The 17,476-nt window shown below is 39.0% G+C and overlaps 2 protein-coding genes across 4 annotated transcripts; both read right to left on the bottom strand.

The window, feature by feature from the left end:
* Positions 1–882: 882 nt before the first annotated feature.
* Positions 883–5,213, bottom strand: LOC112174626 (NADH dehydrogenase [ubiquinone] 1 alpha subcomplex subunit 9, mitochondrial). Its single transcript, XM_024312429.2, has 13 exons — positions 5,035–5,213; positions 4,842–4,938; positions 4,206–4,270; positions 3,912–3,997; positions 3,723–3,807; positions 3,566–3,636; positions 2,850–2,981; positions 2,646–2,761; positions 2,396–2,519; positions 2,251–2,319; positions 1,574–1,694; positions 1,259–1,466; positions 883–1,113 (listed from the first exon to the last, which is right to left on the bottom strand). Exons 1-12 carry the CDS (start codon positions 5,117–5,119, stop codon positions 1,327–1,329), a joined length of 1,191 nt encoding a protein of 396 aa, XP_024168197.1. The 5' UTR covers positions 5,120–5,213; the 3' UTR covers positions 883–1,113; positions 1,259–1,326.
* A 3,796-nt stretch (positions 5,214–9,009) lies between these two features.
* On the bottom strand, positions 9,010–17,208 carry LOC112173957 (ABC transporter C family member 5). Of its 3 annotated transcripts, XM_024311645.2 has the most exons (12): positions 16,734–17,206; positions 14,252–16,516; positions 13,807–14,127; positions 13,639–13,725; positions 12,615–13,310; positions 12,347–12,511; positions 11,902–12,196; positions 11,184–11,398; positions 10,687–10,992; positions 10,326–10,389; positions 9,996–10,235; positions 9,010–9,739 (listed from the first exon to the last, which is right to left on the bottom strand). In XM_024311645.2, exons 2-12 carry the CDS (start codon positions 16,376–16,378, stop codon positions 9,627–9,629), a joined length of 4,629 nt encoding a protein of 1,542 aa, XP_024167413.1. In that variant the 5' UTR covers positions 16,379–16,516; positions 16,734–17,206; the 3' UTR covers positions 9,010–9,626. The 3 variants fall into 3 exon arrangements, with proteins under 3 accessions (XP_024167413.1, XP_024167415.1, XP_040365222.1); XM_024311647.2 differs by having other exon boundaries at positions 14,252–17,206; XM_040509288.1 differs by lacking the exon at positions 9,010–9,739 and adding an exon at positions 9,815–9,885 and having other exon boundaries at positions 14,252–17,208.
* Positions 17,209–17,476: the final 268 nt, after the last annotated feature.

Here is a 17,476-nt window from a genome sequence, read left to right as displayed (position 1 = left end):
AAGTCCAAACTATAAATCTAAAAGCCATGTGAACCCAAATAGAGGCCAAAATGCCAAATTAGACAAAACTCTAGTTTGGGGGTCGAGCCACCACCACCACCACCGCCACCAAAGCTGCCCTTGTAGCCAACAATATTGCCACCTCTATCACCAGCATAGCCGTCACTGACGCAACAGCAATCATCATCACAGTCAATACCAACGCTAGTCGAGCCACCATGTTTCTCCCAAATCCATTAATCTCTACCACCGCCACGAATGAGAAACCGTGACCCCCCAAGCCATCAATGCCGCCCTCCAAGGATTATCTAGCCTCCATTCCATATCTAGTAGCCCCGTCTAGAGCTATCAATCACCACCACCGGAAGGAAAATTTCCCTCCATGAACCAGACCAAGGCGGACAGAGTCTTACCACATAACTACCACCATCCACTGCGGTCACCACCTCCTCTACTGTTCGAGAGGATCAGATTGGAGAACAAAACCACCCTCCCAGATCACAACGGTAAGGACAATCAGCAGCACTTACAAAGGAAAAAAAGGTTGTCAAGGAGTTCAATCCCGAAGTAGCCATCTGTGAAGATGACAAAGGTATAGCGAGGCCGGCAGCTACACCACAAAACCCTGGCAGATCGATACACAAAGTGCATACATCATCCATCTTTCTTTTCTAAGATAAAATTATTTACTTTTCTATGGGACGTACGCGAGTCTAATATAGAGCTGGATTTTCAAACATAGTCTGTAGCACATGTTATTTTTGATTGAAATTTTTGTTGGTACATGCTTTAGTGTATAGCTATCTATCAGGCTGCAAAGGAACCTCTACAGCTACTTCCGAAAAAGATCAGGAGCTGCTTGTACCGCAGAAGTAGAAGCTATTTCATAGGGGAGGATAACATTACTCATGTTAAACAAAAAATAAGATACATGGAATTCCCCTCATAACTCAGGGCTTATGAACAACCAACCAAAAAGAAAGAAAATACCAGGAAAATTACAAATGGTTGAAATTGAGTCAAATGTTAAAGATATGAACCGCAAAAGAATAATCTCCATATCTTTTATTGTTTCCTACTATTTCTCAACAGAAGAAGGCAGCCTCTGAAAACCTGTCATGCCAAGGATAATATCATTAGTATCCCCTAAAAACTCAAGTATATCACCATCCACCGTTTTGATAGAGAACGGTCAGAAGTAACTGGATTTAGTATTCGAGAAATAGATTGAATGAAACTGAAGTTTTGCATTATAAACCTGATTCAGTCTCCAAGGGTTGCACTCTAGGACTAAAAGCATTTTGGACTTAAGAATGCCTAAGAAGCTCATGGCCAAGCATCTGGAGATACTTTTTCACTGACTGTAGAACCAAAGTTTGGGCCTCCCTTACGATATTGGATAAGAAACTCAATAGGGTAGCCCTTGATCTTATGGGGAAGAATTCCAAGATCATTGAAAGTCAAGGCTACAGATCCCACACAATTGAGGAAAAGAGAATTAATTAACTGTAAACAATAAAATAATGAAAAAACTATGAGAAGAAGGAACAACAAGCCTCATCCTAAAATTTACCATTTCCTGAGACAACTGTATCTGAAGCTTGGGCAAGGATTTGATCTAGGTTGAAAATTTCAGGATTTGGCAATGGGAATGGAACTTTTTTAAGCAGTATTTCTCGTGGCATTGCAATTGCCTGCAACATTTAAAACCATAATTAGTTGAGGTGTACATCAACACAATTGTGTAAAAGAGGACATATATTGGCAGGGCTAGGAGACAACACATTACAGGGCTATAAACTTATATGGACGACATGATCACTACAAGAAACACTTGGGTACGGATATCACATGATGGAAAATGAAGACAAACGCAAGTATACAATGGTTGCTGGAAATTTCTTACAAATTAAGACACCTGCAGGTCCTATGTATTGTGGTTTGCAGTAAAGGCAGTCTAACTACATAATCACGATTATGGCAGAAGTGATTAAACCCCCTCAGTGGTCAATGAAAAAGATACATTTTGTATTAACTCCAACTCTTAAGTTTCCAAATATCTTTTGAGTTAGCATAACAGGTTTCTTTTAAGGCAACCCCTGATGTATTATTTTAGTTATTGACCTTAAGTTGGCATAATAATCATATGGAAGTCCTTTGCTTAGAAAAATTATGATGAACTATCAGAGTTATTATGAAACGGAAGCAACTCGATACACACTTCCAACACCAAGAGTGTTGCATAGTCACCTTAGCGATTGGGAGAGGAATCTTCACGTAGTGTGGCCATTCTCGGATCATGTCAAACATAACTTCTGCCTGCATTACTCTGGGAAGTCAGTAAGAGTACATTTCATATTCACACAGCAACTTCAGAGAAACAGATGAGAATTACCAATTGGTGCACTGTATAGACCTCAGGCCCACCAAGTTCATAAACTTTTCCCATACTTGTGCCATCATCTTGCAGGGCAGAAACAATTGCACCAGCAACATCAGCAACATATACAGGTTGGATTCTACAGGGCAGGTATTATGAGAAAAATATTCAAATGAGGGTCAGAAAACAGCATACAAGTGCATGATGAAAGTTGTTTCATTATAGAAATTAATTGTTAACTTGTATTTATATATTTAAGACATACTTGGTAGACCCATCCCCAACAAGTGGAAGAAAGCCATATTTTTTCGAAACATGGGCCCACCGATTCAAAATTCGATCCTCTGTACCAATCATCACAGCAGGTCTCATAATTGTGGCCTGTTGAAGATAAGAGGTTGTCAAAAGATATGATCCTGAAATAAACATGGCAAAATCTGAGGATCAGATCAAAGTATTATAATTCTACCTCTGGTAGTTCACTTAAAACAGCACCCTCTGCAGCAGCTTTAGCCTTTAGATATTTGGATGGTGATGAGGGAGATGCCCCTAAGCAAGAAACTTGAATAAATCTCATGATACCCCCATGTTCTTTGGAAATCTGCGATCACATTCAAAAGATTGAATGCTATAAGTAAAATAAGAAACAGACCAGCGAATGAATTGCTACAAAATGAAAGAGTGAGTAGAGGAAAAAAAATGCAGGTAATGAAAAATCATGGTAAGAAACAGAAGAAATATTCAACATCCAAAGTACATCAATAAAAAGAACCTCTTCATGTGCAACCTGTATGTGTTGCAATATTAAACTTATTCTATACTTCCTAGCCAATATCTATATGATTTTATTCGATACATGCAATCTCGCAGCTGACATCCAACTTCTATATCTTCACCAACGTAAGTTATGTAACTTTTTCCAACTGACTGCTTAATAGTTGCATATTGGGCAGATTAGACTTCCAGATCCCATAAGAAATTTCTTGCTATCTTAAAAGAAAAGTGCAGTGTTGTGCAGTAGTATCATTATACACTACAAAAAATTGAATTATGGCAATATGATCTTGTGAATATCAACACTTCTTGTTCTCATTGTATGGATGATGGTTTGCAAAACAATTCTTTAAGATGAATGGATGACTAAGCTGAGAAGCACAGGCAAGATAGTCACTGCAGGATACATACCATTGCGAGTTGTTCAGCCATGGAATGATTCACTTCCTCAAAGCTAAAGTTTCTTGTCTCATACTCTCTACCTGCAAAGCTACAAAGTGTGATTTCCTTCATTGAATCCAAGATCTAAATATCTATAACATGTAAATTACGAGTGACGTGTGTATACCAATAAGATTGATAACCACATTAGCTTTCGCCATTACTGCCTTAATTGAGTTTTCATCTCTTGGATTGTATTTCATTGGTACTATCTGAGTAAGTGAATCAGAGACATAATTTATCAATAACAACATTCATTCGAGTAATAAGAAACAAAAATATATTATACTATATGGAACAACAGAGAGTACTATACCTGTCCCAAATCTCCCATCAACTTGAGATGACGATGGGAATCTTCAGAACCACGGAACGGAACTAATACCTGGCTTCCCATTTTGGCTAGAAGAAAAGTAAGAATCAGCACACTAACACACTAAAAGGGTAAAAGCAAATTTGTAAAGGAAAAAAGACTCAAACATACTCCCATCATTCAAGTTCAGTGCAATAACAACCTAATGAATCATGTTAAGTCCAACAACCTCCTACTAGAAATGTAATCAAGTTCTAGGGAATTGCCTATTAAAAGATACTATAAACATATACTCACCGAGTTGTTGTACAAGATATCGACCAAGGAACCCAGTAGATCCGAAAACTGCAGCGACGATGCCACTGAAGAGACAGATAATTTTCAAATCACATGAACATCACAGATGTGAGCAATATAAAAGTACAAGCCTATCCCTCCGAGTAAATTTGCAAGGTTCATAATGTCATCTAAAACAAATAATCCATCGTAACCACTAACCAGCATAGTGCATATTACTTTACTTCTAGATGATGAAAAGACCAAGAAGAGCTTAACTATAGGACGAGTTCAAATTTCTATATTTTCTAGGTTTTCTTCTCCAATTTCATCATTAGATACAAAAAGCTCGACTTAACTGTATAGTTAAACCATCAATAGCATAATATCGTTCACCTCACATGAACTATTACAATTTTCTCCCAAGATTTGAGCTGGTAGTTAGCTTCAATGACAAACATAAACTCCATTTACGAGAATGTGAGAAACCTACCCTGCTCTCATTGCCTCATTTCAGCTCCAAATTGAGTAAAATAAATTTTGACTAATAGTTTGAACATTTTCCTACATTTCCTCAGAAAACAAACCAGAGCAACTGCAATTCAACCTTCCAAGCTCTTCATTTGCCTAAAAAGAAATGAAGAAAGGAAACCTTACCTAACAGATGATCTTCCACCCGTGCCCTTGCGTACAAGGTGCCCCACTCCCTTAGTGGCGAGGGTAGATCCGTACTTGGGACGCTCAGCTCCATAATCTGCAAAAAAAAAAAAGCCCCGAGGAAATTGAAGTTACCGGAGATTGAGAATCCGGAAGCCGAAAACCTAAAAGTGGAGAGATAATGAGGGATTACGGTGATCGGAGAGAGGGTAGATTGACTTGAGCGACGATGAGGGATTCAGATATCGCTGCCCAGCGCGCCTCGTAATCGCCTGCATCGTGTTGCTCACTTGCAGCTTCAGCTCTGAGAGGGACGGACGGAGAGAGACCGGAGCGAGAATCAAAGGGCGGGGTAGTGTGAACAAGATGGCAGTTGGGCATGCTTTACTATCTCATACGGTGGGCTTTTGATACTGGGCCCAATAGTGTATTTTGGGCTTAGTATTTTCACTTGGCCTCTTTGGTAGTAAATCCGATGATCCGGTAGCGGTTACAAAGACGGAGGGGAGATTTGAAGCTGGGACCTCAATCTATTAACATTTCATTAGAGAAAAATATTTTACACCAAATGATAGTGGGCAAATTACTTACCTAACTTTAGGCCTGGCATTTAAATCTGTAACCCGCATGAACCCGCCCATTTATTAAAGTTAGGCTAACTTATTCTCATAATGAACCGTGACTCAACGATACTCAAGCTCATTAGCTTTCCATAAAGATGATCTTGATATGGTGAATCGTCTAAGGGGGGTGTATTGTATATGGAATTAGTGAAACTTTTAAAGAAATCTATGGAATTTAAAAGTCTTGGTGTATTCAATATAGACTTTTAACAGTCCATGAAAGTCTTGAGGTATTCAATTAGGATTTTTAAAGACTTTATGAATTCCACCAAAATCTAGGGGTATTCAATTAGTACTTTTAAAAATGAATAAAAGTACAGAGGTATTTAAAATATCATTCATACTTATGGAATTAGAAAATCATAGATAATCATGGACTTTGTAGTGTTAACTATACATACCAAACTCCAATAATTTTCCAACCTCCAGACCAAATATTTCAAAAAGTCTATCAAAGTTTCCTCTTAAAAAAAATTAAAAAAAAAAAAAAAAAGTGTATCAAAGTTCTTCTCTCTACGCACGAAGAAGTTTGTCCTTCATCATCTCTCTTTCTTAATTTTTTGTCTTTTCTCTAATCTTTTATGATATCAACCTTTTTTGATACCCAACATATTCATTGTAGTTGTTGAATGTGATTTTTTTTTTTTTTCAATTGTGATTCTTTGAACCCTAATATTGTGGTCTAACCCTAAGACCTTGAACCATACTAAATTTTATTTTATTAATTAATTATTCTCATTAATTTGAATTTATATTATGGTTCAAAAAAAGGTTAAACAATTGAATTTCAATTGTTATAGCCTAAGACATTGACCGATATTGCTACAATATATTATGTTAGGGGAAATGATCATTTACCCAATTTCAGCTTAAAAATTGCCTACTTGCTCCATCAACAGTTTTTTAACCCCATTTACCCAAAACACTCTAAGGGATTATTTCCCTAATACCCAATTAATTCTTTTTTAATTCTTTTTATTTATTTTTGGGACTTTTTTGCCCTCTCCTTCTTTCTCACTTAGAGAGGGAAGTCATCATCCACCTTGCTTTGCTCCGGTGACCAATGGCCGGTCGCAGTCTCCGGGGACCGGTGACCGGAATCCGGGGACGAGCGACCAGAATCCGGCGACCTGACCGGTGATCGGATTCTGGCGTCTGATTTTATTCCCCTCAATAATACCCAGTAATCATATTATTGCCCCCCAATAACAAGTTCATTAGGGATCAATAATTAATGAAAAATGAAGATGTTTATAATTTTGAAAGTTTTAGTATGGTTATCCAAATAAATTATCTTATTATTGCCCCGCAATAATCTTATTATTGCCCCAATAAACACATTATTGCCCCCCAATAATCTGTTTACTGCCCCCCAATAATCTTATTATTATCTTCCAATAATCATTTTATTGCCCACTAATGATCTTATTATTGCCCACTAATGATCTTATTATTGCCCAACCAAATCATAATAAACAAAACAATCACTGCTAGCAACATCCCATATTGAAATTGGCCAATTTTTTGGAGAAACAAACCACCGCAATAACCATTGGAGGCCTCCTACACATTTGACCAGAAAGAGGGGGAAGAAAAACATAAAGGAGAAAACAAAACCCTAGAATTTTTTTTTCTTTGCAGCCACCCTAAACAAAAAAAAATTTCGGCCTTTTCCTTTTGCCGCCAGCCCACACGGGCCTCCACCCCAACCCAATTGCATGCGGCATCCCCCAGCAGTCCAACGCCTGCAACAGCGCTGCTCCCTACCGGCCTCTAGCGCGCGTCCCACAGCCCACGCAGACCTCGCTGCAGACCTGCGCCCAGTAGCCCATCCCAGCACCGATCCGGCGATCCCTGCAGCACCAGACCCCTGCCTTGCAAGCGCAGTCTTCCTTATGCAGCCTGCAACACACAGCCAGATCGCACCGTCCGACCTCGTGCTCAGCACCACAGTAACAGAGCAGCACAGCCCGTGCCCACATCACCAGACACTCAGCCTAGCCGTAGACCAGAGAACACGCCCGGTTCGTGAACGACTGGCCTTCCATAAGCCCGGTGTCGTACCCGGCCCGGGTTGCTCCATTGCCGGAAGATAAGGTCTCCGAGGAAGGCGGAGAGGCGATGCAGGATGATCTGGAGAAAGAGAATGAGAACCAGCGCTGGTGGCGGGTATGCAGGCCTCCGACGACGGCCTCGGGAAGTAAAGGATAGAGAGAGAGAGAGAGAGAGAGAGAGAGAGAGAGAGAGAGAGAGAGAGAGAGAGAGAGAGAGAGAGAGAGAGAGAGAGAGAGAGAGAGAGTGGCATGCTTTTTATTTTATAATTAAAATTTGTCTAAAATAGTCTTTTTATTTTTAAATGGGTAAGTGGGCACAATAATCTCTTACTGGAGTAAGTGGGCAATTTTGAAGATGAAATTGGGTAAGTGGTCACGGCCCCTATATGTTAATCGGTGAAAACAAAATTGATGAGAATAATTAACTATAGACATCAAGTTATCTATATTGTATATTTATGTTGTTGGGAGATTAGGAATGAGAACAAACTCGCTAGACAGACTAACAATCATTTATTTGAGTCAATTTCTATTAGAAGATACTGGAGCATTGAAGAGACAACAAGTTATTATTTTGTTTTGTGTTTGGGCTGCATTGTTTTTTTTTTTTTTTTATATTTTGTACATCATAGGAAATATGTAGAAGTCATTCATAATAAAGTATATAGATTTTCATGAATCAATAAAAGTCTGTTGCTAAAATCAATGGTTTTAAGAAATCCATAACAGTATATCAACTTTTTAAAGAGTCTGTGGACTTTTCAAAAAGTCTGTCATTTAAAAAAAGTCTGCACAAATCCAAATACAATACACCCCCCTAAGAGAAAATGTTAGGTAGTGTATACAAGGGCTGAATTTTGAAAAGATCCTCTAAATGCCTTTTATTTTTTTTCTTTTATTCTGGTTGTACAAGGAGTTTCTCCATTTTAGCTTGTAGTGTGTGCAATCTTTTGTCATTAAAAACATAATAACAACAGATTGTGTTTATAGAGTCCCTTGAATCAAAACCAAAGCGTCCGGTAGGTCAGTTGAATTACAGAAAGAAAATACTGTAAAGTAAACATAATAAAAGAAAAATCTCTTGTTAAATAACAAATTATTACATTCAAGTGCCATACAGGTTAGCAAAAGACACTAGAAGAAATTTGATAAGGATGCTGGAGATGCTGCATTATATAGATGTACAACAACTCTTAACAGCTTCGCAATAATTTCTACATTATAGGAAATCAAAAGTCAAAGCTTTAGCATCTTTTTTTCCTCCAACTTCAATAGATTCTCTATTTTACAACAATCTCTAAAATTTTCATATTATTCCTAAAAATTTTAAAGATTGCTGTAAATTTAGAGAATTTTGTTTTCTCTTCCCTCACTATCCCTAAAATGAGGATAGTTATATGTTAGAGCAAAAAAAACTCATTTTTCTCTAAATAAAGAAAAACCAAAATGTAGAGAAGCGAAGTATTATGAAATCCTGTGAATCCAAAACAGGGTTGCATGTAACCATCCATAGCAAAAGAAGAGGATATAGAAGGTTGCATAAGTTACAGGTCAAGTTTTGATGAAGTTCATTCAGTGCCGTGGAAAGCACGAACAAAAAGTGGATTTATGATTCTAGCACCAGGGTCTAAAAGACTAAAACTGTACTCTTGCCACCAAAATTGTGGAATAAACATTAACTAGTCCTTCAGATCAAAAACATTACAACCCAGCTCCACCTATTTCCTAACTACATAGACCTACTGATTCGATCTAATGACTACACATTATTGAACATGATTAGACACGACTCCGCCCCTAAATTTTTGCCTCTTTTGTCTACTTTTATTTATTATCAACCTCACTAACCCGACTTATTTCTGACCAAGTACACTGAACATGAACGAAGTCCCCGATTTGTTGGGGGATGAATTAACGCGTAATCCCTGTAGATTGTAAACAAGTTTCCTCTTATGGGGTTTTGGGTTGATAACATGACATGCACCTTTATATATTTCCCAATTGCCGAACGCAGCAGCAGCAGCAAGGAAAGTGGAGTCAACTGCTTCATTTTGTACCATTTGTTCTTGCTGCCGTTGAATCAAAGGTTCTATGGCATGCCATCTGATTCAAAAATCCGGTATACCAGTTGACCTTGATGAATACTCAGTTACCAATTTTAGAAACATGGACGATTTATCTTCTAATAGCCGTTGAGGAGTATCAAACTCTGCCACTCGACCTGCAAAAATATTGAATATCTCAGCGAATATGCAGAATCAGGTAATGAAGGTTCAATGCAGAAGAAGACGTCCTTACTTGGGAGACACATGAATGAATAACCTCCTCAAGTTGAGCTTCTTACTAATGCACAAACATATTCAATACCTTGCAAACGGGTATAAAAATATTTTCATTTTTTTAAATTGACTTTAGAATATTTTCCTTTCTATGAATAGTCAGTCTCTTGCAACTCAATAAGATGTAACTGTACGTACCATCACTCAGAACCAATACTAGATCACTGTCAATGACGGTTGGTATACGATGCGCTATAGTGCACACAGTACAGTTCTTAAACTCTGTTCGAATAATTTTCTGGATGAGATTGTCTGTCTGTGTATCAACTGATGCTGTTGCTTCATCAAGCACCAGTATTTTGGCCTGCTTAAGCAATGCCCGACCCAGAGAAACAAGTTGTCGCTGCCCCACGCTCCAATTATCCCCATTTTCTAGCACTGCAATTGCAAAATAATAAATCAACTCACTGAAAATCACACAAAAACAAAGACATCCAGAATTTTCATTTTTTAGAGTGGAGTGGGTACCTGGTGAATCAAGCTTGTGCTCTGTTTTACGGATTACATCTCCAAGCTGAGATTTGTCAAGTGCCTGCACCAATTAAAACACAATAAATATACAAAGAGAATAGGTCATAATATGAGGAATATCCTTCTATCCAACAAAGTAAAATGATTGATTGGTATATTGTTGCGAAAAAGGCTAGTGAGCCGCATAATAATGTTTCCAAGGATTGGTTAGAATTTTGCATTCTAAACTAAGAACATTCTGCATAATCAAATAAAACAATATTCTCTGCTGCTAAGTAAAGAAGATTACTTGATTCCAGAGAAATGGTTATATACTCATTCTAAAATGGAGAGATAGAATATCAAACAGCAATAATACCTGCCAAACTTCATGATCTGAATGCTCTTGAAGGGGATCAAGATTCCCCCTAATAGTTCCTTCGAATAAGGTAGGATCCTGGGGTATGATACTGAGACGGCTACGAAGATCATGAAGACCGAGTGTTGAAATATCTATTTTGTCTATAAGGATCCTCCCACCTGCTGGTTCAATCAGTCGAAATAAGGCCTGGATCAAAGTGGATTTGCCACTTCCAGTACGCCCAACAATTCCAATCTTCTTTCCGCCAGGAAAAGTGCAAGTTACCCCATGAAGCACTACAGGAAGATTTTCCTTGTAACGAACCTTCAAAAGGAAGAAGGAAGCAGAACTGTTAGCATTTTCCAATTCAATGGAAATATTTAATCTATTTTAAAACTAAAAGTTTCACCCAACACTGAGCATAACCAAACTTATCACTTGAATCATAGGCACAGGAACAAAATTAACCCCCTTTACTCATGGCACAAGTAACGATAAACTGGAATTGGGCATACCTTTAAATCATGCAGTTCAATTGTTCCATTCTCGGGCCATCTAGTTGGAGGACGAGAGTCCTCAATAACTGGGGGAGCTTCACTTTGGATTTGACTGTACTGATAAATCCTTTCTATGGAAATAATTTTGTTCTCAAGCTTGCAAAAGCTAAGTATCCACCGTGATAACCGTGCATTTAAATTCAAGCCATATGTTACAGCAAGACCCGCCATGCCTACATGGGAAAACCAATTATTGTTAACATCTACTCTTTTAACATTTTCCCATCAAGTCAACTAAAATTTGAGATGTAGTGTGACTAAAATTTAAAATAAGTGAACACTAGATCCAGCTTAAAGACCACTTCAGTTTATTAAGAAAGCAAATGAGCATTTTACACTACAGTGCACACTGAAATGTCATACTGAATGAAAAGGTCACAATGAATTGAGCTAAAAATAAGATAAGATAGGATACTTGCTAGTTCAAAATTATGAGCTCATAGATTCCAATTCAGTTATAATTAATAGTCATGCCAAATGGAAAATGTCAACATGAAAAAGATAACATGTCATACTCTGATTTGCACCATCTAGTTTAAAGAATTTTCATTCTTTTGTGTACACTGAAATAGAAGTATACATATACTCACCACTTCCCCTCAACAATGTTTTTACCACACTCAGTTCCTCATGATAACATAGAGACAACTTTCAGCAATAGAAAACATGAACTTACTTGGATCAATGGTTCCATGTGGAAAGCTCACAAGTAAAAGCATGCAGAAAGCAAATACAAAAGTCGAGAGTAATTCCATCCGTAGGCAGAGCCATTCAATAGCAGCAATACTGCAGAAGAATGGGCGAGCAAAACAATCAAGGAAATAAAGATTCCTTTTCATGAACCTTTTTTCCTGTCCAAATCCTCTTATTGTGGCCGCCCCTGCAATTGACTCACCGAAAAGATGGATAATTGGAGATTTCTGAATGCTAACAATTCGGACTAATTCCCTTGATGAAGCCATGTAGTATTTCTGCATCGAGGAATGCTAACACTCAGGTCCAATATTCAACAATTTTTCAGCTAGAAATGGATGCTAACATTGCGCAACACCATTTTTCTTCTTTTTTCCAAAATACAAAATAATTCTTAACACTAGTTCAAAGCAATAAATTTTAATTACCTGCATCCACAAACAAGCAATTGCCATAGGAACAACAAGAAGCAAAACTTGCCAGGTAACTTTTGTCATCACACCAACAATGCCTATAAGCTGTATTGTCGTTGAAGCGAACCCACCAAGTCTAAAAGGAATATCAAGATCCACCACACTTTGATCAATTGATACCTATAGATTTTAAATGATTCATGAAATTTTATATGCCAATGAAAGAAGTTGGTGTATTTCATATTTGTGACAAACTAAAATTCCAGATAAATAAGAAACTTACACGATTCAAGATCCGTCCAGCAGGAGTAGAATCAAAGAAAGACATTGGTGCGCGGAAAACACTCCTAAGCATCTTCAGAAACAATTTCTGTGCAGCTTCTAGACCAAAGGTAGCAACCAACACAGCCCTAATAAATATAAACCAAGAGCTCCCAAATGCAAGGGCCATGTAAACACCAAGAAGGACCATAGCACTCACTTTAGGCTGATCTCCCTGTGTTTGGGGATTCGCCCAAGCCATCCACCAACTACTAGCAATTTGAAGGAATTGAAATATTGCTTGTGCAATAATTATGAGTGGAATCAGCGATCCTTTATATGCTGCAGCCATATATGACAAGTAAACCTTCATGCTGACTCTTCCTCTTACCCTTTCCTCTTCTTGTACAAGCTGCTTCTTTCTTGCCCGCTTTGCCTTCTTTTTCTCTTTAATTGCTTTCTGCTCTGAAGCTGATGGACCTTCTTGCACTTCCTTTGCCAAACAATCAACACTGCTGCTTGGTAAATCAGGATTTTTGCCAAGTCCAACAGAGCCATCTGGACACAAGTTGTGATCAGAGTCGCCTGATGAATAATTGGGAATATCCATAGCTTCAATTGCATCATGGTGAGCTGAGACTAGTGTCTTAAAATCAGTTCCTGCCTGTAAAAGATCATCATATTTTCCTGCTTGTATGATGCACCCTTCTTTAAGAACCTACAGATATTGAAATGAAGGTTAGGAAAGACTTCTCATACAATCATACATTATGTAAAAACAGATTTATGAAACTAAACTGACAAAAAATGGAAAAGGAAGAACCGAGGTACCCCAAAAAAGATAGAGAAAAAAAGAAACATGGGTATACATTCTCCAACCAACCAGTGAGATAATACCATCACTACAGCTGACATGTATGAAACACCTTAAAAACTGAAGTCAACAGATGCTGCCAGACTAAACTATACACATAAGCTACAGATTGAAGATGGCAATGTGGACCTTTCTTTGCCGAAACAATATGTTACAACTTTGAAGACTATACCAGGATTAAATCAGCAGAAGGCAGAAATTCGACTTGATGGGTCACGAAAACAACAGTTTTGTCTTCTAATGCTGTCAATATGTATTCCTGCATTTCCATATTTATAAATTTCAGCCATGGTCAAACTAGCAGAAACATGATATCAATGATACTATCAGAAAGTCTAACCTTAAACAACTCTGATCCAGTGTGTGCATCAACTGCACTGAAGGGGTCGTCAAGTAAATAAATGTCAGCGTCCTGATAGAGTGCCCTTGCAAGCTGCACACGTTGCTTCTGGCCACCACTCAAATTTATACCCCTATCACCAATTATGGTTTGATCTCCATGTGAGAAAAGTTCCAAATCCTTTTTCAGTGAACAAGCATGGATAACCTTCTTGTACTTTGGTTTCTCCATTGGGCTGCCAAAAAGAATATTTTCTTCTATATTACCAGACTGTATCCATGCTGACTGAGAAACATAAGCAGCAGTACCACATAACTTTACCTGAAATGTTACGAAGAGAGACAAGTATTATGAAATATTTATGCTTAACAGTCATCCTAAGGCAGAACTTCAAAAATAAACTTCAGATGCAAAACAGAACTAAGGGTTCATGATACCAACTTACTTCACCGGAGACTTTCGGGATCTCCCCAAGGATGCAAGAGAGAAAACTTGATTTTCCAGAACCAACCATTCCACATACGGCAACACGCATCCCTCTTTCCACTTTCATTTGTATTCCCGATAACGTTGGTCTTGCAGAGGAAGGGTCCCAGCTAAACACACCATCTTTAATTTCTATTGACGTGCTTGTGATGCCCCGTGGCAGGACAATTGTTGCATCTGCCTGTAACTCTTCCTCCTGCAAGAATCCAGAAATACGATCAAGGGAAACTTTTGTCTGAGCCATCATTGATACCAGGTCAGGGAAATTCCTGAGTGGTTCTTGGAGGATCCTGAAAGTGGCGAGAGCAGAAAGAACACCACCTGCAGTGAGACGAGTACCCAAAAATACAGAAGTACCGAAAGTGACAGCTGAAACAAATATAGGAGAGCTCCAGAACATGAATGTGATAAAAGCTTGCGAGTAGAGGGCTTTGCGTAGATACTTAAACTCCACACTACGCATCTCCTCTAACATCAGTCGGTATCTGTCCTCCCAAGCTTGCAACTTAAGAATTCTCATGTTCCGCAGGCACTCAGAAGTCTTCCTCATTCTTTCATCCTTTGCCGTCATCAACTTGTCTTGATAATCTTCTTGTATCTTTGCCAAAGGAACAGTAAGAACAATGGAGATAATGGTGGCAATCAATGTAGCAACAGAAGCAATTCCAACATTCTTGTATAAAATTGCAAGGGCAAGAACAATTTGCAGAGGAAGCATCCATATGTCATGGAGATACCAGGAATAGTCCCCTACCCTCTGCACATCAACAGCCATGTAGTTAACAATCTCTCCACTAGTGTGACTTTGCTTGGCTGAGCTGGAAAGCCTGAGTCCCTTTCGGTATACCATTGCTGTTAGAGCTGATCTTACATGCATACCCAAAATGTCCACCCCAAGATACCACTGCCGGGTTGTTAAGGTCTCAACTAGCTTCGCTGCAAAGAAGGTCCCAGCAAGGATATACCCTTCATGGGGGAAAGTCTCTATTCCCCCCAAGTAATCAACGAAATAGCTGATCATATACGGACCCACATATGAAACAAGAGTGTTCAAGCCGGCGAAAATGGCATTACAAGCTGCCTCCTTCCAAAATGACTTGAGAATTGCCCAGGCTAAAGAAGGCTGATTTGAAGGATCTTCAGCCTTCAATTTCTCCCAATTTGAATTCAAGACCTTATAATTGGTCTTGGCTCGATCTTGTGGTGCAAGAAGAGGAATATCCTTGATCTCAAGCGGTCTCTTTGCCCCTATTGAAAGAAGAGGGTTTATCCAAGATAGTGTTGCCAAGCTGAAAATCCCAGCATCACTATAAGGAGTAACCTTAAGACACCCTGCTTCTTCTTCGAGCAATGGCTCTTGAAGCTCAGAGTTTCTACAAACAATCACACCAGTCACACCCCTAATTGCAACGAAACAGAGAAACGCTAGGGCCGGTGTGACTGCGAAATTAGCCACAACATGAGAATGAAGGTGTATCGAGCCTTCTTGTACAAAACCTCTCCCATCAACATACAAAGTGCACAAGCAAAGCACAAAGGAGACAGCCCACCAACCCCTCAACAGCAATGGGAACTTCTCGGCCGCCTTGAACTTACAATGCAAAGCCGAGAAGCTCATCACAAACCAAGCTAAGCCCTGTGCAGCTGGTAAGCAAAGCACAGACCAAACCACCACCCTCCCACTACCACCCCCTCCTCCTCCTCTAACCAAACCAACCCCATCAAAACCCAACACCACAACTTGCACAAACAACACATAGAAGCAGCAAAACACTGAAAATTTAAAGTCTGTGCCCACTCTAACCTCCTGGATTCCCCTATCAACAGCACTATCATGCTGAATTGGGTTCCCATTCGAACCCAAATCGTCTTTCAGCACCCTAATCCGGCCCAGACAGACAACCATCCGCCGGGCCGAAACGATGAAGAGAAACGCAAGAACTAGCGCCAAATTGATGACAATAGAAGACAGCTCCAGGAAGGGCAGACCTTGCACAGCTCCCAAAGGGGTCGTCTGGGATAGCTGAGCTGGGTTTGAAGATGAAGAAGAAGCTGAGATTTTGTGAAGCAAGAGAGTGAGACCCATTGTTGAACAGAGCAAAAGGACTGAATTGGAGAAGAAGAAGAAGAGTAGTGAAAGCAAGGAGCTAGTATTAATAAGAAGCGAGAGAGATCGAATCGTTTGGGCATTTCACCATCTGGGTTTTGAGATGCAATACAAAACCTGCACAGGAGGACACATTGCACATGGAAACAAACAGATTTTATCTCATCATCACGGAAAACGAAGAAAGAGAGAGAGAGAGAGAGATGAGAAAAAGGATTCTCTCAATTTCTCTTCTTTTGTTCTCTAAGCGAGCACAACCGGACAAAGGACCATGACGAAGGAAAGCAATAAACTCTGATGCAGAAAAGAACAAGAAGGACCCCCAAAAACTGACCTCAAAATAGGGGCTTTAATGGGGAACCAGCGGTGGAGACAAGCCTGTGAGCGATGAAGACAAGTATGAAAACACCTAAACAGGCTCTCTGCCTCCTTTGCAAAATGAATGAAGAAAACCCAGAACGTGTAATGAACTAGAAACTCATGGAATATGACAAAAGCTGGAGACTTCAACGTGTAGGAGTCCGGGAAGAGAGAGAGTCTCTCTTCTTCTTCTTCCTCTTTATTTACAACAATTGTTTTTTAAACCCTCTGTGCATGCTGTTAAAAGCAGAAAGCGATTTGAGGAAGGGTAGTTTTGGTGGAATGTGGCATATGTTGCAGGTGTGTGCTGGTTTATTCAACCTTGAATCGAGCCAAACTTGATTTAAGGTTTGTGATATGCTTCATTTACTACAATTTATTTTGCAGAATAGGGGAGATCAAAAAAGAATATTGTGGATTATAAGCATGGGTTTGTGGTTATTGATGGACATCAGATCATGATAGGGATCTCACCATCATAATGTGGTTTTAAAATTGAGATATGAGCATGAGAGAGTTGACAGTCCATTTGTTAATAATCTTGTTATCTGTGGGATTTTGTTTGTTTATACTTTAACACTTTACGGTGTGTCTCTGTGTGGTGGGTGGTGGTGGATTACTAGATTCTAATAATGACATTATGACTGTGATGCCATAATGATAAGCTTTTTGAAGTTCTATAAATATCATCATCTAAAAAAAATTCAATAAGGTTTT

Source organism: Rosa chinensis, chromosome 6 (assembly GCF_002994745.2).
Source record: "Rosa chinensis cultivar Old Blush chromosome 6, RchiOBHm-V2, whole genome shotgun sequence".
Lineage (NCBI taxonomy): Eukaryota > Viridiplantae > Streptophyta > Magnoliopsida > Rosales > Rosaceae > Rosa > Rosa chinensis.
The sequence above is the reverse complement of the archived record's forward strand: the minus strand, read 5'-3'. Positions and strand labels throughout refer to the sequence as shown.